The sequence below is a fragment of the Podarcis pityusensis genome, assembly GCF_964106645.2.
Source record: "Podarcis pityusensis genome assembly, chromosome: Z".
Taxonomy (NCBI): domain Eukaryota; kingdom Metazoa; phylum Chordata; class Lepidosauria; order Squamata; family Lacertidae; genus Podarcis; species Podarcis pityusensis.
The window spans coordinates 25,167,704-25,188,791 of record NC_138044.1 but is presented as its reverse complement, the minus strand read 5'-3'; the positions used below and the strand labels follow the sequence as shown (position 1 = coordinate 25,188,791).

The following is a 21,088-nucleotide window of genomic DNA, read 5'->3' as shown; positions in this document are numbered from 1 at the left end:
GTAACTGCTCTGCTTCGCCCTCTCCCTCCACTTCTGAGGGCAAAGTAGGCACAGATGATCTGCGTGTCTGTGAGGCTGAGGTTAGAGTTGTTAGAGTTGTTTGTTTAGCTCTCCCTCTTTTTCTTGTGCCACTCATTCCAACGTTATCTGTCAGTCAAGGTCACACTGAGTTGTTCCCATGGGAATGGAAAGGCCCAGAGCAAGCAAACAGCAAGGGAATCGAAAGTAAAAAGTGCATGTAAAATCACTGTTATAATCCAATCCTCTAGAGGGAGCTTAATCTGTCTTTCAGAGTCTAATTTAATGTCCAAGAACCTTCAAATACAAATGTTTAGCAGAGTTTATAAATGGTCACTTTGTTGCAGACAGTGCTTATTTATCTCCAAAAAGAATGTTTCAAATTTAAAAGGTCTCAATACCCTCAGATTGTTTCAAGTTCCAATATACAGTATCCAAATCTGCAGTGCTGACAGCTCCCTTAGTACTCAGGCAGCTCCTGACTCTGGGTTTCACCTTCTAATTTGTAATCCAATAAGAGGAGGAAAGTCAAGTGCAAATAAAAATCCCAAATCTTTAACTTAAAGTCTTTACTTTAAGATGCAAGTTCAATAGATGCTTGGATCTGTAAAACTTAGAGTCTCTTTCTTTCAGCCTCCACTCCTCCAGCTGATTGCTTTTTTTTCAAGTTCAATGGCTGCGGAAGACGGACTTCCTGCTTCCACGTCTCTCCGCTCTCAGCCAAGTTCAAGCCAATTTAAGTTTCCCTTTTAAAGTCTCAAATTCAAGTGATTCAGTCTTTTACTCACAAGTTAGTTGCTTTTTCGTCCGGATCCGTAATTTAGCAGGAAAAGGGATCAGCGCTCACCGACAATAGCAGCGCGGCTTCGCTCCTCAGGCTGTGAAACAGCTCACAGCGCCGCAACCCCCCTCCGTGCTCCGGAGCCCCTTACGGGGTTCCTTCTGCACTTGGAGGGTCGCTCTAGGCGCCCACCGAGCCTCAAGACCCCAGGCTCTTGCCGCCTGGGGTTTTCCAGAGTGGGTCTCCGCTTCGCCGTAGCGGACGACCCGTTGCCTGCGGAGCCTCCTCTCCCGTTCAGAAGAGGACCGCCATTGCCGTTCGCGCCGCCCCCGGAAGTCCAGGTTAATTATAAATGAGGTGTGACAATTTCTTTATGTTTGAGAGTGCAAGATGATATGTACCTAACCTGGGAGTGAGTCCAATTGAGATCAGTGGGATTTACTTCTGAGTAAACAAGCGTAGGAGATTCACTCCCTTGATCTGGTGATTATCTTCGCCTCTCTCTCACACCCACACTCTCACCCTCTGACAATATGTGCTACTTGTGCCTTCAAACAATATTTGCTGAATTCTGATGCACTAGGGCAGGGGTCAGCAAACTTTTTCAGTAGGGGGCAGGTCCACTGTCCCTCAGACCTTGTGGGGGACCAGACTATTTTTTTGGGGGGGGGGGATGAACGAATTCCTGTGCCCCACAAATAACCCAGAGATGCATTTTAAATAAAAGGACACATCCTACTCATGTAAAAACACACTGATTCCTGGACCGTCTGCGGGCCGGATTTAGAAGGCGATTGGGCCGGATCCGGCCCCCGGGCCTTAGTTTGCCTACCCATGTTCTAGGGACTGCAATGTTTATAATGGAGTTTAAAACTGGCCAACCATGCTGGATGGAAAAATTGCCGCTTAATAACTCCAGAGCTTCCAATACCACTAACCTAAGAAGTATCAAAGTCTGCCTCATATTCATTGGATCCTTTTGGCTGTTTATAGTAATCAAGACATTTGTCTATCAGGATACGATTTGACTTTGTCTCATGGGATGGTAACAGATTGAATCAGGCCATGTGCCCAAAATCTGAAATCGTGCTGTATTAGGTAATGCTTTGGCACCCTCTAGTGGTGTGAAATGGTAAGGCTTGGCTTAGCTTCCCTGAAACCCGTCAAACTTCAAGCAGTCAATTTGGTTATTTATTTATGTGTATAATAATCACTGGCACGGATTTCATTTTAAGCTTTGTTAAATTTTTATTTTTTATTTTTTATTTTTTTGCAATTCACACCAGTGTAAATTAGTTGAGTGATTCAACTGTCAGCCTCAATTTTGTGTTTGGAAGTTAACCAAAGGTTAGCCTGGATCCTGGGTAAAATTCCATTCCTGCACCTTATTTGCCATCATACTTACCCCTTGATGCCTTACCCTCTTGCTGGCAAGGCCACTGAGTGACAGGAACCTCACTGACTAAATCACCTGACTAAATGCTGGGTTGCAATAAATATCACAAGGTAACTGGCAAACAAAAGCTGCTGAGAATCAAGTTTTGGAACCTTAAAACTCCTGCATCAGACTGGAAGTCCTGCAGAAATGCAGATAGAGACCAGTGTCTCAATGAAGCTGCTTTGCCAAAACAGGAAGCCACATGCCACAGCAATTGTCCCCAACAAGGCAGTCTATTCAAGAGCACCATCTAAGACAGGGGTCAGCAAACTTTTTCAGAGGGGGCCGGTCCACTGTCCCTCAGACCTTGTGGGGGGCCGGACTATATTTTGAAAAAAATATATGAATGAATTCCTACGCCCCACAAATAACCCAAAGATGCATTTAAAATGAAAGCACACATTCTGCTCATGTAAAAACACCAGGCAGGCACATTCTACTCATGTAAAAATATGCTGATTCCCGGACCGTCTGCGGGCTGGATTTAGAAGGTGATTGGGCCGGATCCGGCCCCTGGGCCTTAGCTTGCCTACCCATGATCTAAGAGATAAGCTTTGTTGATGGCATCCCATTCCATCTGTAAACATGCCCCTTCTGTGCATGCCCCTATCCCTCCCCTAATTACTCCCTCTTAAGTCAAGAAGTCTTTCCCCTTAAATCTCGAACTCCTGTGAATTCCAAAATACGTATGTAAGACAGGAGCTAAGCATTGCTGTTCTGCTGTGTTCTTCTGCTCCCATTACCTATCCATTCTCAAAGGAACATTGTAAACTTGCCACAGGATCAAAGGCTTGGTGGAGGGTCCATGCCTGTGATCCTGCTCTCCTAATAAAGATCTGATGTAACTTCACACATGCAGATTCTAGAGTGCTAGAAGAGGGAACATTGTACCTATACAGTGGTACCTTGGGTTACAGACGCTTCAGGTTACAGACTCTGCTAACCCAGAAATAGTACCTCGTGTTAAGAACTTTGCTTCAGGATGAGAGGCCCCATTAGCTAAACTGGTCCTTCAGGTTAAGAACAGTTTCAGGTTAAGAACAGACCTTCAGAACGAATTATGTACCTAACCCGAGATACCACTGTATTTGTATTGTATCTTTCCACTGCTAGTTCCCCATTTTAACATAGGAACGATTATTTCTTCACATTTAGGAGCATGATCATCGTACAATACAGCCCATGGCTGTATATGTATATGCTGCCATGGCTCAACCAATGGATTCTTACAAATACCTATTGTTCTTTTGAATAAATATCAGTAGTTTTGGTGTGTTGGTATGCTTTTCTAGTCACAGAAGGATTTAGATGCATACTCGGGACAACAGAGGTCCGTATAGTTAAAGCTATGGTTTTCCCAGTAGTGATGTATGGAAGTGACAACTGGACCATAAAGAAGTCTGATCGCCAAAGAATTGATGCTTTTGAATTATGGTGCTGGAAGAGACTCTTGAGAGTCCCATGGACTGCAAGAAGATCAAACCCATTACTTTGGCCACCTCATGAGAAGAGAAGACTCCCTGGAAAAGACCCTGATGTTGGGAAAGATGGAGGGCACAAGGAAAAGGGGACGACAGAGGACAAGATGGTTGGACAGTGTTCTTGAAGCTACGAACATGAGTTTGACCAAGCTGCGGGAGGCAGTGGAAGACAGGAGTGCCTGGCGTGCTCTGGTCCATGGGGTCACGAAGAGTCGGACACGACTAAATGACTAAACAACAACAACTCGGGACAACATGCCATATGACACCAGTAAAAGATCCTGCCTTTCTGAAAGCATGTTTAGAGGTCAGGGGTCTCTCAAGCACACATGCTAACATTAGATAATTACCTCTTTAGACCTGTGGATAGTCACTAATTGCTCACAGGGAGCCTGGTGGTTTAGATCCACAAACTATTTTGAGAACAGGATGTATTATCCCATTACAGCAATTACACAATAGATTCTTACAAATGGGTTTTTGATGGGACTGCCTAAGAAAAGTGTCCGGAATCTGAAATTGCTTAAGGTCATTTGCTCAGAACTTGAAGATTAGAACTTGGAGAATTGAGCACATCTCAACCAGTACTTATACTGGCTGCCAGTTTATTTCTGAGGGTTGTGAACTTAGTTAATTAAAAGATTTCACAGCCTAATTCCTACGCTTTCGATTTTTCTGCTAAGGATGGGACTTTGAACTCTGCTCAGCCCCACATTTTAAACAAAGTGGTAAGCCGATCTCTTTGCACATGCAACCCATACACATGAGCACCTGAAGGGATAAATTGCAATCAAATATCCTTTCCTACCTATTAAAACCCATCCCACACCTTTAAGTAGGACTCATGTTGGAGACAATCCTATAGTCACAAACACACAGACTCATTAATTACCTTACTGGTTTTCTAAAAATAAAATAAAAATCAATTGCTGCATTTTGCTAAAAATACTCATTCCAGAAACATACAAATGAATCCTGTGTAGCATAAAATTCCTTATGTTAACCATTCTTTCCCTGCCTTCTCCAAACCAAGTTTAAACATGTACAGTTACAACATATCCCAAACTGTATTCACTGTATGAATACAGCCAAGCTATGGGTCTTGTACATTTCCCCCTAGTTGCATGCCATATCTGTTCCTGCTGTAGTACTTATACTTGACAGTAGTTCCGATTTTGAATTTGGTGTTATATCTGGGGATTGTTCTCAGTGGCATTAACTAGTAAAAATGCATGATGTAAATTCATCTGATTAAGTTTGAAATTCCTTTGTTTCTGTGTAGGACGCACACTGCAGAAAGGAATCCCATGGACAACAGGTGTCTCTTGGCCTAGTTGCACTGAAAAGATGGAGTCCAACTCTCATCAACATGGTCCATGGTGATGGGGATTTTACTACAGCAACACTTGGAGGGCTGGAGCAACCTCACCACGGGCCTAAAGGCAGCTGAGTTGTTTCAAAATCTACCATGGGAAGAATAATTTATCCTGAAAGGCAGGTAAAAAACCCATTCAATATTTTATTCATTCACTGCTGTTATTCTAAAATGTGTGTGTTGTTTTGTGTGTGTTTTTAAATGTAACCTTATTATATTATTTTACTATTTTAAAGCACCTTGGGAGGATAATTCTTTCTGAAAGGCAACACATTCAATAGACAGCAAAGAAAAATTATGTCCTATTAATGTCAAGCTGACCTCCGGCGTTCTGACTAGTATATGTACATCCTTGCTCAAGCGCAGACTTCACCCTCCTTCTTTCAGAGTGAAATCAAGCTCACCCTCTGATTTGCTGATGAGAGCTTGTTTAACTGAGCAGCCAGGACTGGTGTGAGATCCATGCCTCTGGCCCAGCTGCTGCTTGTAAATGGATGCCCTTGATAGGCCACACTGCTGAGGCCAGGTATGACCACCTTGCAGTTCCAGAGCTGGCCCAATACATTTTGGCACCTGAGGCGAACCACAAAATGGCACCCCCCACCCTGCCAGGGAAGAAGGGGTGAGGGAAGATCTATTTGAGAAACTGGGGTGAGGAATAAGAATCTACATCAAGATCTGCTGCCCCTGTGGATTCTACTGCCTGAGCGGGGCAGGGGGGTGGGTCGTCTCACCTTGCCTCATGGCTGGACTGGCCAAATGTAGGTCAAAGGCTGTGAACTCTTGCAAAGAAGTTGGCTAGCCTTTCACATGCTTGTTTGGAATTAGCTGCCAAGTTGCCTCTTAGAATCTCACACCAGCAGGAAGGCAAATACCACAGTGAGAAGCTTTTAGCACCAAGGTCACCCTTCCAATACAAATACTGAAATTGACAGATTGCTTTCTGAAGTGCCAGCGTTAAATGATCTCCTTACATGCTGCAGCATCTGCATAAGGATTCCCACCTATTTTGCAGCAGCTATTAAGACCCTACCCCAGCAATGGTTTTGCTGGGTAGCCTTGCAGAGATTTGGCTTTAGAGTAAATTTATACTCCAGACTGAAACTGGTTCAATTGACCAAGTATTCCCAATTTATTCTATTGCACCCTAGATACTTTAAGGTTCCCAGGCAAACTCATAACAGCTTAGCGAAATCAAAGCTGCTTTATCAAGTACCTGCAGGTGCTGCCCTGGGCTGGTCATAGCGGGAAATGAAAAAGTTCATGGAAAATAATCTTGGAGAGAATGGCTTGGTGAGAAATGTCTTGGACATAGTAGAGTTTGAGTTGCTTATCCACTATCCCAAGAATCAGGAAAACAGTTGGACAGAAAGGATCTGATGGTGGCTTGGGGTAGAAATATATAGCTGGGTTGTCTTCTGCATATAACTGACAGTGAAAGTCCTTTTGATTTGATAAAGTCATATCAATGCTGTGTGCAAACAATGAACAGTCTTTATGGAGGATACTTTGATGTTTGTGCTAAATATCCATGAGTGGAAAGGCAGCACAGGCTTTTGCAAAGGGCATCATCACATAGTCTGGGTTCTAGTCCTCGGTCTGTTTTTTCCAACCTGTTTTTTTTCCACGGGGGAACACTCTTTCTCTATTTTCCTCATATTTGTGGGCCTCTCAAGGATTCATCTGTGGTCTTCTGCTATTCTTTGTCTGCACCCTGATCTTGCATGGCGTGGTCAAATCTCATGCCTTTTAGTGGGAGCTGACAGCACCCAACTCTACCTCTCTGTGATTACAGTGGTACCTCGGGTTAAGTAGGTACTTAATTCGTTCTGGAGGTCCATTCTTAACCTGAAACTGTTCTTAACCTGAAGCACCAATTTAGCTAATGGGGCCTCTTCCTGCTGCCGCACTGCTGGAGCACAATTTCTGTTCTCACCCTGAAGCAAAGTTCTTAACCCGAGGTACTATTTCTGGGTTAGCGGAGTCTGTAACCTGAAGCGTATGTAACCTGATGCGTATGTAACCCAAGGTACCACTGTATAGCTAATGTCCTCCATCCAATCCCGCATGTCCAACTGATTGTCTGAGATCTTGACTTGGATATTTTATCACTGTATCTTCATATTCTCTCAATATTACCATTCACCATCTTCTTCAGGCATGAAGCCATTGGCTTCATTATTATCTCTCTCTCCTTTGCTCCCCACATTGAATCTGTTGTAAAACCTTGCTGCTTTGTACAGTATTGCAAAACATGGCCTTTCCCTTTCCCTCCTCTGTCCCATGTTCTCTTCTTCTTTTGCTTTGACTATTGCAACTTTCTCATCTCTGGCCTTAACTTTGACAACTCCATCTTTGCCATTATCATAATCCTAAATTCAGCCACCAAAACTGTTGACCATTGGTTAAGTACCCTTAAGTATACAAAACTTTGGGAGGTTTGCAGAAATATACAAATACAAATTTATGCAAAAGTTTACCAGTGAAATACCAAAAATGCCAGTCATAAAAACTATTGCATTGATAATCTATTTGAAACCAGTGCAGCAGCTAAAATGTTAAAATACCTAACCAATCGCTGTGCTCTGCAGCAGAGAGTCTCCTTTAGATATAATCTAATCCTGAGCCCTGTTCTGTACAATGTTTGAAGTGCTCCTTTCATGTGGTGGCATCTGCCCTTAGGAACTGCCCCCCCCCAATTACATATCAGACAAGTGCCATCTCTGTTGTTGTTTTTGTAGTGCCTATTGAAGGTCTTCCTTTTTCAACAAGGCTTTAAAGTGGAGATTATTATTTTAATTTAGCAGTTGTTGTGTTGCATTGGTGCAAATATCTAATGCACCAGGTATATGTGCCCATTCTAGTTCAACTGGCTTAGAGAACAAAAAGCACCTAAAAAGCCCTTGCATAGACACCAGGTGAACTTTTCTAGGAAGTGCATTCCATAAATGAGCACCATCACTGAAAAGGCCCTTCTCCTGGTAGCCACCAACCTCACTTCCTTAGGCAGTAGAACCTGGAGATGAACTTCTGCTTCTGTGCTCCACCCCCAAACTCCTACACTCACTAGTGATATGCTGAAACACGCTCTTCAATTATCCCAAAGTTTTCTTTCTCTGAAAAGAGGCTTCCTTCCACCTTCCTCATTCTCAGGGTACTTTAGAATTCTTCCAAAACCTTGGTGGGTGTAGGGTTGAGCTTACCGTATCATTGTGAATTGGCTGTGGGTGGTGGGTGTTCCCCACCCTTTCCATTAAACATTTCTCCAGCACTATGCAGCCTCCCCAGCTCCCTAATCTAAAAAAGGCCCATTGGGAAGAGTTACATCATGAGGTCTCCTGTGGGTTTTAGTGGAAGCTGGGGAAATTAACTATCATCATCATCCACTGATTTTTTTTAAAAAGAAAAAGAACTAAAAATTCTTCACTTAAAGAAATAATTATGAACAGCTGTCATGGTAGGCAACCTTCCTGGTTCCCCAGGCATACAGGAAAGCCCAGCTGAAGATGTCTTTGGGTTTCAGAAAGTGTGGGCACTTGGAGAGGATGATGATTTGTGGGCAGAAAGGAAGAACCCTCTAAACCCACCCTTGGCCATCTCAACCACAAGGAAAGCCTGAAAAAAAAAATCTGTATGCTAACCACAATGTTTTCTCTTTCTTTTGCTAATTACTGAATGAAGGTTCTTTTCTCATTAACTGATAGAGGATAAGAAAAACAGAGCAAGATGCAGGAGAAATTTTCAGTAGCGAGCACACCAAGACTGATTGCCCTTGGATTTGGCACAAAGTATTTGAGTACCTGCAATGAATGACCTTATCTCAGTGCCAGGTCCACAGTTTGATGGGCCCTTGGCATGGGGCTGACAATGAACTCCACTCCCCCCCCCCCCAATTATCCCCTGACCAGGATGGGTATGGCTCTGCCTGCAACATACGTCTATGGAATCAATGCATTTCATAGATGTATAGGGCAGAGCATTATATTCTGGGTAACTTAAGATGGCAGGCAGGCACCATGGACAGTGAATGGCAACATAGCTGGGCTCTGGTGGGCTAGTGAGGGGTCCTTTCAAGATTCTGGGTGCCCTTGACCAATGCTCCATTTGACCAATAGCTGATGACAGGCCTGCTTTATCTCTGCACTCTCATATCCTAATACCAGAGATGGGGGAGAAATTTGTTCTGTTTGCAAATCTACCTAATTCACACTTTTTGAAACTATACAATACATGAACCGAAACACAACCGTTCTTGAAAATTCACATTTCCCTGAATCGTGAATTGCAGTTCTGCAGCCAAGCAGTGTGTACAAAATTGAATAAACCGTAAAATGTATAAAGTAATAAAAATTTGCATTATATTGGGAAGATTGTGAAAATGAATATATTAGATGAAATTGCATGTTAAAAGAAATCCACATTAAAATGATGATGAATTTTCCAGAGGTCTTTTTACACCCACCCACCTTTTTTTTTTTTTTTTTTTTTTTTGCAAACTGATGTGGAAATGTAGAGGATTGAAATTAAGATTGGAAAAATATGAAACTGAGAGGAAGTGAGGCTGACATTCATCCATCCCTATTTACCAGTGATGGGACAAAGATCACAGTCTCTGAGCTTCATATTTTTTTCTTAATTAGTTTTTATTAAAGATTTTCTTGTTTTATTACAAATAAACATGGAAAAGTATGCTTGATATTAAAGGCCTAGACATATTCATATGGATATACGTGATCCTTTAAACATTAATATCAGTGTTCTATACTGAGCACAGAAATGAAATAATAAATAGCCAATTAACTGGTACAGAATCAGTGTAATATGTGCTGGCCATTTTGCCACTACAGATCATAGAATCATAGAGTTGGAAGAGACCCTGAGGATCATTTAGTCCAACCCCACGCAAAGCAGGAATATGCAGCCCCATATGGGGATTGAACCTGCCACCTTGGTGTTGTCTGCACCACACTCTAACCAAGTGAGCTATCCAGACTAGTAACCTTGCAATTCCTAATTGTTTGGCAGTCTTAATACAGCATGGCTATGGTCTGAGTGGGCAGCTGGAAAATGATAGGAAGTCTAAATAAATGATCGTTTTAGCTATATAAGCCTTCCTTGGGCAAAGAAGCAAAGAAACACCAAGCGAGTCAGACAGCACCATAATCATCCATCATCTTTCTCATCCTAGACTGCAGGTAATGTCTTGTATGTGGGATTGCTTTTGAAGATGGTTCAGGTACTTGAACTGGTAAAGAACATGGCTGCCTCAATCCTGGTTGGGGCCAGGTGGTCAAAACAAGCAACGCAAATCCTAAACTAGTACAGTGGTACCTCTGGTTACGTACTTAATTCGTTCCGGAGGTCTGTTCTTAACCTGAAACTGTTCTTTACCTGAGGTACCACTTTAGCTAATGGGGCCTTCCGCTGCCACCGCACCACTGGAGCCCGATTTCTGTTCTCATCCTGAAGCAAAGTTCTTAACTTGAGGTACTATTTCTGGGTTAGCAGAGTCTGTAACCTGAAGCGTATGTAACCTGAGGTACCACTGTAGTAAGTTTATCATGCAAGCCAGGGCATTTCTGGGCCTAAGTCAAAGTGCTGGTTTTCTGCTGTAAAGCCCTAAAGTTTTGGATCAGGTTATCTGAAGGAATGCCTGCACCCCTCCAGGGATGGAATAATCTGTCAATTTTGGTTTCCCAAAGTTGTTATTTTCCTCAGCTCTCCCGCTCAGTGCAAATCATGATTTCGCCTAACACAATGTATTTCTGTATGCTACTTCATGCATCTCTGTACAAATTATTTTGGCTGGTGGCCTGCATCGCAAAATCCAAAGAAATGCAGATGTTGATGGATAGCTGGAATACAGCTCCAACCATCCCTTACCAGGAGCCATGCTGGTTAGAGCTGATTGAAGTTGTGCTCAAGCAACATCTGGAATGCCAAAGGCTTTCCACCTCTCCCGCAAAACAAGTTAAAGCAATTACATTGTGTGGATTTAATGGAATGCATATTGCTGCTTTAGGAACATGTGCAGTAAATGATCAGTGCTTAAAAATATTGCGAAGTTGCTGTCTGGATTTTATTGTTTCAAACATTTTGTGTGTGTTTCATGATTATGTAAGCTATCTTGTAACGGCAATGCCCTAGAGGGCACCCTGTAAACAAACAAATCGCCAAACAAGGCCTCCTAATTCCCTTTCCCCTTGCAGAGCTGCAATTCCCAATCAATTTGGGAATTGTTGCTCTGTGAGGGGACAATAGGGGTCTCCTAGCAACTCTCAGCACCCTGAACAAACTACAGTTCCCAGGATTCCTTGGGGGAGCCATGGACGTTTAAAATGATATGACACTGTTTTTAATGTGCAGTGCTGCTGGGACCCCACCGGCAGCAATTCTCCAGGGTTTCTGCATGAGTCCTTCCAAGACCTACCTGGAGAAACCAGGGACTGATCCTGGGACCTTTTTGCATGCAAATACGATGCTCGACAACTGAGTTACAGCACGTGTAATAGGGAGATGCCAAAGAAAACCCTTTGCATCTGCCATATAAGGGCCTCTGCACATTTCACCTCAAAGGTATAATGTTTCATATGCACACACAGCCCCCAGCTCAGAATGTGTGAATGTGACAATGACATCCTTCCAAACCCTCATCTTGGTGCAACGTCCTGCTGTGTGTACACTCATGGGCAAACATGGGTTTGCTGCTGAGTAATTTGTGAAACAGCCCTGAAACGTTGTTGCTGCGTTTGCATTTTTTTATTTTTTATTTAGTTAGTCAAGACATCTATTTAAATCCAGCAAGAAGGCACCCAAACGCTGGAAGAAAAGCTTCTGGATAATGTTGGCGACAGAAACACCACCCCAACGAAAGAGGTGGGTTCTGTTCCAGAAACACTTCTTCAGATACATCCAAGTACGAATAAAATGAGCCTTCTTTAATATCTAAAGCAATCCGGGCAAGCAAAGCAACTAGGATTCGGTAAGGTTTTACACAGAACGACGATGACGACGACAGCAAAACCCCGACATGCTTTTTTTCCTGGGTAAGCTGAATGGAACTGAACAGCATTGGCGATGTGCGTCGTCAGTTTCCAGAATGGAGAGAGAGAGGAACGGCGAATCTAAATGTGTTACTTAAGGCTGGAAGATTTCAGAGGATGAAAATGGAGACTGGGACTGCCAGGGGCTGCCTGCCATGCCGACAAATCTGATCTGGAAATGATGGATGCAAACGGGGTGGGTGGGTAGGTGGGAAGAACCACATTCAGTAAGCTCCATCAAACTGCCATGCAAAACTAGCCAAAAGTGCTCATGTCCTTACCGTGCTGTGGCTGGCAGGCAATCCGTGTCTGGGAGCCTTCGGTCCCGCTAACTAGGCTCTGGGGGTTTTGTTTGCAAGAGAGATTGTCCTTTATGGGATCGGAGCAGGAAAATGGAGATATAAAGAGAAATGAACACAACGTGCAAGGCAAATAGCTGCAGTTCTTTAACATGCTTCCTGCGTTATTGTTAAGCTGCATCCGCAGTCGAGGAGGCTACGTTCCCCAAAATAGGACAGGCTGCTGTCAGTGGCTTGCTTGAAACCTGAGCAAGAATTTGCGGAACGGTGGAGAATCTGGGTTGCTGGAGTGTACGACCACAGCAAGAAATTGCTGGCAGTAGGGAGCAAGGATGCTCAGAAAGGGAGTGAAATTGCGAATTCGCTACTGACAGGACATGAGCCGGCCTGTGCGTCCACCAACGCTTCCCCCCTCGTCTTAACCCTTAAGAGCCCAGCCTAAAAGGAGGAGGCGAACGCGCTCGAAGAACCACTATACTTGCCCTCATCATCCTCTTTTTGGGTTGGGTGACGCGCTGAATTACGGCAGCGTCCCTGCTTCTGAGAATTCACATGCTCCAGCGTCCTGACATTATGCAGAGGTCTGCACATTTTAAACCCATCAGTAGCAGGGCTTCCTTTTCTACTGGCTGGTTCTCCCTTGGCCTCTGGGCAGCTGGATAACGAAAAGACACTCTGATGCTGAGTCTGAAAAAAGTCTGCAGGGGCGAAGTATCAAGTTTCCCCGTCGCTAGCGTTACTGAGGATATGGGATGGTCCAAACGAAAATAGATTGCATAAAAGAATTGATTCTTTATATATTGGTAGCTGCCAGGGCCTGTTTTTTGTTTGTTTGTTTGTTTTGAGGGAGTGGAAGGTTGGTAATAAAATGGAAATATTTAGAGGGATAAAATAAGGATTTATGGCACAGTCTAATCTGGTTCACAGCTATTGCTGAAGAATTCATTCAGAACGTATGGCATAGCAGAGAGCAATGTTTGTTTTCAACTATGTGGCAGAAAGTTATTTTACACATAAAGGAGGACAACAGTATTAATACTGGTGCCTCCAGTGAGATACACCACTATTTGGAATTTTTAGCAACTCTTCAACTTTAAATGAGAATGTTGTACAATCTGAGGACCACTTACTGATACCTACTTCAGTGTGTGTGGCCTGTATCTTTAAAGAGAAGTGCCCAGTCTGTGATAGAAGCTCCCTCCCCTATTTGGGTGTGGTTCGCTCCATAGTTTCCTGGGAACTAAGTTGGGAGTCTTAGGCTGTGAACACACCATAGCTTTAAAGCACATTCAAAGCACATAGACCCGCCCCCTCAAAAGAATTCATGGAATTACAATTCCCAGCAACCCTTAAAAAATGACAATGCCCACAATTAATATTTTCTTGGAGTGGGGTGGGGTGTATGCAGCCACAGCCTTGCCTGCATAAGCAAGTTTTAGCTACTATACTGAGTGTATCGGCTGTTCACCGGTAAACACAACAATTGAACTGATCCTGATTCCTGCTGCTTTGTGGTATTAGGCAGGGCTGGCCCAATACATTTCGGCACCTGAGATAGACCCCTCTCCACCAGGGAAGGGCAGGTGAGGGAAGTTCTACATCAAGAACAAGGGGCAAGAAAGATCCACATAGGGATATACTACCTAAAGTGGATCCTGCTGCCTAAGGCAATTGACTCCTTCCAATGGGTCTACTCTAATACCTGGTGGACGAGCCCTGGTATTAGAGTAGACCCATTGGAAGGTTTTCTCACACAGTGAGTACCCTGTCAAAACCCATGGGATACTACATGGGGTCAGAAGTGGGCCTGCACCATCCATCACTAAAGCAGAAACAATTATACCAGAAAAAGGACCTTCCAATGCCAATAGTTATACTTCCCAGGGACTGTGAATACAATGACCCAAAATATATGTTTAATTTCAATTTCTGTTCAATTATATATTTTTTTCTTTATTACTTTATTTTCTACATGTTATTGAATTATATTACATGTTTTTGGTTTAATAGATAAAAAGGGAGGAGCTTTCTTCTTCAAGCAGCTGTGGGCTCATGTTGCTTATCATTAAAACAATGGAAATGCAAGGAGAGTACAGATACGAGGGGCAAAATAAAAACAAACAAACAAATACCCCTGAAGGTGAATTCTAAACAGGGTATGGACTATTTATTATCTTATTTATTATCTTATTTATTTATTTATTATTTACTTCATTTATGAATCACTTCCCATGTTGCATCTCAGAGCAATTTACAGCATCGTAAAAATATGTGCAAGTACAACAGCATACATAAAACTTTTTTAATTAAAAAAAAAATCTGTTGTTTTTTCACTATGCATTGGGACACCTCTTAAGGTATCCTAACCAAATTTTGCATAATGGTTCCTGAGGTTAAGAAGCAGGTTTTCATCTGTGTTTGGATAAAACTGGGTGTCATTTTGATTCAAGATGGCACACTGAACCTTTCGATACAACACTGATTTCAACCACTGATTTCAACAGTAACAACAACAATGACTGTTACAAGTGACACGCGGGAAGACTGAGCTCTGGAACTACAACTCCCATCACCCTGACCATTGGCCTTGTTAGCTGGGGATCATAGGGGTTGTATTCCAACAACAACTGGAGACCCAAATACGGGCATCCACAGGAATTTTTCCAGGGTGGTGATGCTGGAGGAGGAGAATTCCAAATTAAAACTCACGCATCCCCAAAAGGCAGCAGCAGGTGAGTTACTCACAAAACAAATGAGAAGAATAGTGCCTGCACATTTTGCCTTGCATCTCAGCTTCTCCAAATGCTAGAAACATACCCTCTCTCCTTTTTTAAAATGAAAGCTGGTAATCAGGGCGTTATGGTTCATCTGGGGCAGTGGGAAGCTGCTCTTCTTGCTGTGTTCCTGTGGACCCAAGATTTGTGCAGGCTGATCTAGACTAATATGGTCCCTTCTCTCCTCTTCTAGCAACTGTTCTCCAAGGTCACAGGTAAGGATTGTTCCAGGTGCTGATCTTCGATTTCCTTTTAGCCAGAGATGCTGTGGGAACTGTTTATGGGGCTTTCTGGATGCAAAGCATGTGCCGTGCCATTGAACTATGCACCCTTCCAAATCATTGGTGGGAAATAGAGTTCGAGACTCTGCGTGTTATCAGAGAGCAGCGTTTGTGCTGAGGCGACAGGTTATGCAGAAATTGGAATGAATATGAGCTGATTAAGGTAAGTCTCTTACTGTCTGTCTCCTTCGCTGTTAAAAGGGTGAGCGTGCAGCAACCACTCAGCAATTTCTGACCTTGAGGAAGGACTGGATCGCCTGTTAACCCCCTATATGGCCCTAGAAATGCTGCTTTCAGCAATATCCTTGGAGAGCCTTGACTATCCATGCAGTCCCATGAAATAAAAATAATAGAAAATACTTGAGTACAGACTCTGAAGAACCTGGTGCTCAGATTACATGGTGGGAGGGCAGCCCCCTTACCTGTGATGTCACCTTTTCTTAAGTACTGGTCTGTTTTTGGAGATGGAGCTTGTACACAACCTGTATCTGAGGGAGGGGGAAACATTGAACCACACTCTGGCTGGACCAATTGCCTTTTGGGCTCTCCTATCCTAGAGGCAACCCCTCACCCTAGAGTCATCCATCTAATCTCCTCCTCCTCTTCCTCCTCTTGGATCATGAGCCTGTGGGCAGGGTCTGCCATGTTTGTCTTAAATCCCCGCACAGTGCCTAGAACAGCTTCTGCCAACTTAGTGTGCTCCATATGTTTTGGACTACAGCTGGGGCTGAAGGGAGTTCCAGCAGCAGAAGGGAGTTAACAGTAGCCCTTGGGGGGGGGAGGGTTCTTGCCACCTGCACAGGGTTCTAAATTGCAGCAGGTCCCTGCTTCGGACTCCCTCCCTCCCCAACATGTAAATAGTACAATGGGCAGGGCCTGCAAGAATGGTGAACTCCTTCACATGTGGGGGAAATGCCCCCCCAAAGGGGTAACAACAATTCCTCATCAGAATCCAAGTACTAATACACACTTACACTGTCCTTCCTCCCCCCATAATGCTGTGCTGTGCTCAGTGCCAGATTTACGTATAAGCTAAACAAGCTATAGCTTGGGGCCCCACTCTCTTGGGGGCCCCCCAAAAAAATTAAAGGGGGAAAAACTGGATGTACATTTTCAAAATATAAGATAAAAAACAAATAAAATAAAACCTACATACAGCAACAGTGTTTTGTGTTGTGTAGGCTCCTATGATGTAAGTAATGAACCCTGCCTGCTAGCCTGCTCCCTAAAATATCACTGGTTTGCTCATTTCTATATACAGTTCTCAAAATTAACCCGTTCCGGAAGTCTGTTCCAAAACCAAAGCGTTCCAAAACTAGACTAGATTATGAGTCTTTGTAAATTGTGTTTCTAAAGGAACTTTTGTTATTGCCAAATGCCAATGTGTTTGCATTATTAAGTTTGTTATGAATAAAAAAATCATTTTAAGTTAGAGTTTAATAATTATTTCACTATTAATATACTTCTTCTTAATTGTATTTCACTCTTAATATACTTCTTCTTAATTGTATTTCAGTTCAACAATTACTTTGATAAAATACTGTACATATTTTGTTATGTGCAAATGGCTTTAGATACCTATTAGGTCCATAAATTGCCATACAGCATATATTCAAAACAAAAAACAGTGACAATTTGTTGTTGACAAAGGGCAGCTGGACATATAAAGGGCTTCATTACCTTCAGTAGCTTAGGGCCTCATCAAACCTAAATCTGGCCCTGGCTGTGCCACTTTTTAAATGGGACGTACCCCTCTCCTTTCAGGAAATAAGAGGTCACCCCCAGAAGATTTCCTATTGTCCCAAAAGATTCTGAGGTGACCTGGCATTCCACAAAGAAAGGGGAAGATTTAAAGGGGCGGGCAGTTCTCTCCCTCTTGCTCTGCTTTTGGCCTGGTCACTTGCAGATGACCCATCTATTGAGTACTCTCCCCACTTATGCCCCACAGCAACTGCTTGTAGCAGGTGTTTACAAGGGAGAAAGGTGACCCAATCCAGAATGCTGCAACTACCAGGCTCATAGCCAGCTTGACATGGGAGAGGCACAGTGGGAAATACGGCAAGGGGAAGGGGGCGGGGGAGAGGAATGGGATGATGAAGACTAGTTTGAAGCAGAAGGTGCATGTTGTTGTAGTACAGTGGTACCTCAGGTTACATACGCTTCAGGTTACACATTCCGCTAACCCAGAAATAGTGCTTCAGGTTAAGAACTTTGCTTCAGGATGAGAACAGAAATCGTGCTCTGGCGGCGCGGTGGCAGCAGGAGGCCCCATTAGCTAAAGTGGTGCTTCAGATTAAGAACAGTTTCAGGTTAAGAACAGACTTCCGGAACGAATTAAGTACTTAACCCGAGGTACCACTGTACATTTCATTTTAAAAAATGCTTTGAATTTGCAGAACAAAGGGGTGGGGAAGGATTGGTGTGGTGCGTTTTCCTACTTATGGTGGCATCTAAATTTCAGACTGACATTTTCGAAGAAGCAGCAACTATTATTATTTTAAATCCTTATCCAAACCTCCCCACAACTTGTCCTTTTGAACTTGTGGGATGATCAAACAGCAACTTTCTGATCTAAGAAACCTCTTATGTGGATGGTGGCTGCAGAGAGAACTTCATTGATTCAGAAATGGAAAACACTGCAGGACTTCAACTTCTAATTGTGGTACAAGAATATGTGGAGTCTGGATTCATGTTTTATGGTAAGAAAGACCTGTAACATTTCTGTGCCGTTTGGTGGGATTTTATTTCTTATGCAGTGGTACCTCATGTTACATACGCTTCAGGTTACATACGCTTCAGGTTACACACTCCGCTAACCCAGAAATAGTGCTTCAGGTTAAGAACTTTGCTTCAGGATGAGAACAGAAATTGTGCTCCGGTGGAGCGGCAGCAGCAGGAGGCCCCATTAGCTAAAGTGGTGCTTCAGGTTAAGAACAGTTTCAGGTTAAGAATGGACCTCCGGAACGAATTAAGTACTTAACCCGAGGTACTACTGTATGTCAAATTCAGATATACAGAATATACAGAATATGCAAATTCAGAAATATAGAAAATTCTCTTGCCCAACCAGATTGCAACATTTGGCTTTCATGATGTGTTTTCCTTTATTTTTCTCTATTTATTTGGAAAATACAGCCTCTGTCCTGCTCTTGTGCTTTGTAACTTTATTTGTTTTGTTTTGCTTATGGTTTTGATTTTATGTTAATAAAAACTTTATTTAAAAAAGAAAGAAAAGAGCATAGAAAGCCCTCTAGCTACAAATTGCTGATTCAAATTAAAGTCTAATTTTATAATACCTCCCCTGCCACACAGGTGGTTTGCACATAGCCAAACCAGTTCCTTTGTTAAGGTAAGGCAGCCTTAAATACATAGAACCCATCCACACCTTAGTTCAGTGTGGAATATGTATCCCCTGTGCACCCTTTTATTCCCCCACCCACCCATCCATGCAATGGTTGCCAGAAACTGCTGCTTCCCCCAATTTCTGCCAGCAAAATCCATAGCATGCCTACTTACCATCAGAAAATACGAAAAGGATTTAAAAGTGCTCCTACCAGATTTCTTTGTCTCTCTCTGTGGTTTTTTTTTTTTTAAAATGTGGGTATTTTTTGTATTTTTTTATTTTTGTGGAACAGCTTTCACAGAGGCAGGGTTTCCTGAAACAACAAATAGTGGACAATGGGGAGAATGAACGTAAAGACTCCAGGTTAAAAATCACATCCAAATATATGTTTGGGTATGGAATGTCAAGGGGGCAAATTGATTACATAAAATGTGGAATTTATGGGTAAGTGTGGATGGGCCCAAAGCTGGGGAGGGGGAAAAATATAGAAATGAATAAAACAGCTTTTAGAGGAATGTTAAATCATCTAAGCCCTGTTCTGGAAATCAGTTCTAGGTGGCAGCATTGCATAAACAAAGATGAGAAGAAGCGAGTTGCTGACTTTCTTGCACTGGGTGGCTCCTAGTTTCAGCTGAATTTAAGGAAGCCAGCAGCTCTGATCTGATCAGTTTGCTGCCTCAGGAAAGGGAAGATGCTCCCTCTTAGCCCTGGAATAGTTAGAATAGGGTATGGCGTGCAACCTTAATTTTTCTAGTTGGGGCAAGTCTACCCCCCTCCTTTTAGAGTATTTATCATTATCTGTTCATGTTTCTAGTCCCTAAGCATGTGATACAGGGTTGGTGAGAGTGCCCTTTAATACCCTAGCTTGGGAAGGCTCTTCTCTTGTCCTTCTATGTTGTGATTTTCCCATCTTTTCCTTGCTGATTAATCTTTGGCACTTTATTGTACTGTCAGAATGGCATTAACATGAGGGAATTGCAGGGGAACAGAAGCACACACATGAATAAAAAGGTGGGTGTCAGTGTGGCATGCCCGATGACATCCACTGTTGTGTCACAGTCAGCATAAAGGTAAAGGTAAAGGGACCCCTGACCATGAGGTCTAATTGTGGCCCACTCTGGGGTTGCGGCGCTCATCTCGCTTTATTGGCCGAGGGAGCCGGCGTACAGCTTCCGGGTCATGTGGCCAGCATGACTAAGCCGCTTCTGGTGAACCAGAGCAGCGCACGGAAACGCCGTTTACCTTCCCGCCGGAGTGGTACCTATTTATCTACTTTCACTTTGACATGCTTTTGAACTACTAGGTTGGCAGGAGTCACACAGTCAGCATAGCATGGCAGTATAATCCCCATGTCTGAATGTTCCATTGGTCATGTCAGAGAGTCTTGCATGGACAGGACTCCTGATTGGCTATGACTCCCACATTCACTTCACAGAGAAGAAAACAACTCTGTAAACATTGGGTTGTAGCCAATATTAGTCATACTCAGAGTAGACCCATTGAAATTAATGGACATGACCAGCTCAGGTCCATTAATTTCAGTGGGTCTTTTCTCAGTGGAACTTAGTTGAATGGAACTCATTGCTTTCTCCATTGCAGCCCATGAAAGATTCTGGATTAACTCTCCATATCACCCTGCTGCATCATCATTCTGGGATGTTGCAGGCAATTTAAAACTGTCAGGTGCTGTGGAGACTTATTTGGTTCTCTGAAGGAATTGAGAAAATTGGGATGGGGGGATTGGTGAGCCAGGATCTCTTGTTTAGGTTGGTTAATGCTGGAGGAAGGATGGGAAGTTCCATTTGGGACAAGAATTGGGGATGGGATGGAATTTGTTTGGTCTGCTTTCTGAAGTGGTCCAACTCAATTTAAAAGCCCTGAACTTGCTAGTAGATAGAAATGCAACTTCTAATCAGATCATGCACTTCTCTTGATTTTTCAATGAGGTTCTGGTGTGCAAAAATAAATATTTTATGGTGAAAATGCATATTTGACAAAAAAGTACATTGAATCCCCAGTTTATTCCTCATTGGCCAATCAACTGATCTGCATACACAGAAAATAAAACCAAAGCAAAATGGCTCTCTATGAAATACATTAAGGCAAACTATATTAGGATTAAAACTTGTATCATTGGCATGTCATCATCTAAGGAACTTTAGCTTCCCTAAAGCTAATGTAAGAAACTTAACAGTCCTATATGTCACATTGCAACAGAACAATTTTAGATGATTATATATGCTAATAATTGTCAA

The 21,088-nt window shown here is 43.0% G+C and overlaps 1 protein-coding gene and 1 long non-coding RNA gene across 2 annotated transcripts in view; one reads left to right on the top strand and one right to left on the bottom strand.

Moving 5' to 3' along the window:
* AMMECR1 (AMMECR nuclear protein 1) overlaps positions 1–12,882 on the bottom strand; it is a 132,116-nt gene extending 119,234 nt beyond the window's left edge. The window contains exon 1 of the mRNA XM_080990551.1: positions 12,418–12,882. Within this exon, the coding sequence (XP_080846677.1) occupies positions 12,418–12,616 (199 nt within the window). The 5' untranslated portion in view covers positions 12,617–12,882. The remainder of the gene's footprint in view (positions 1–12,417) is intronic.
* On the top strand, positions 5,011–11,292 carry LOC308468416. Its single transcript, XR_013981645.1, has 3 exons — positions 5,011–5,216; positions 10,282–10,420; positions 10,649–11,292. It is a non-coding gene; the product is annotated as an uncharacterized lncRNA (long non-coding RNA).
* Positions 12,883–21,088: the final 8,206 nt, after the last annotated feature.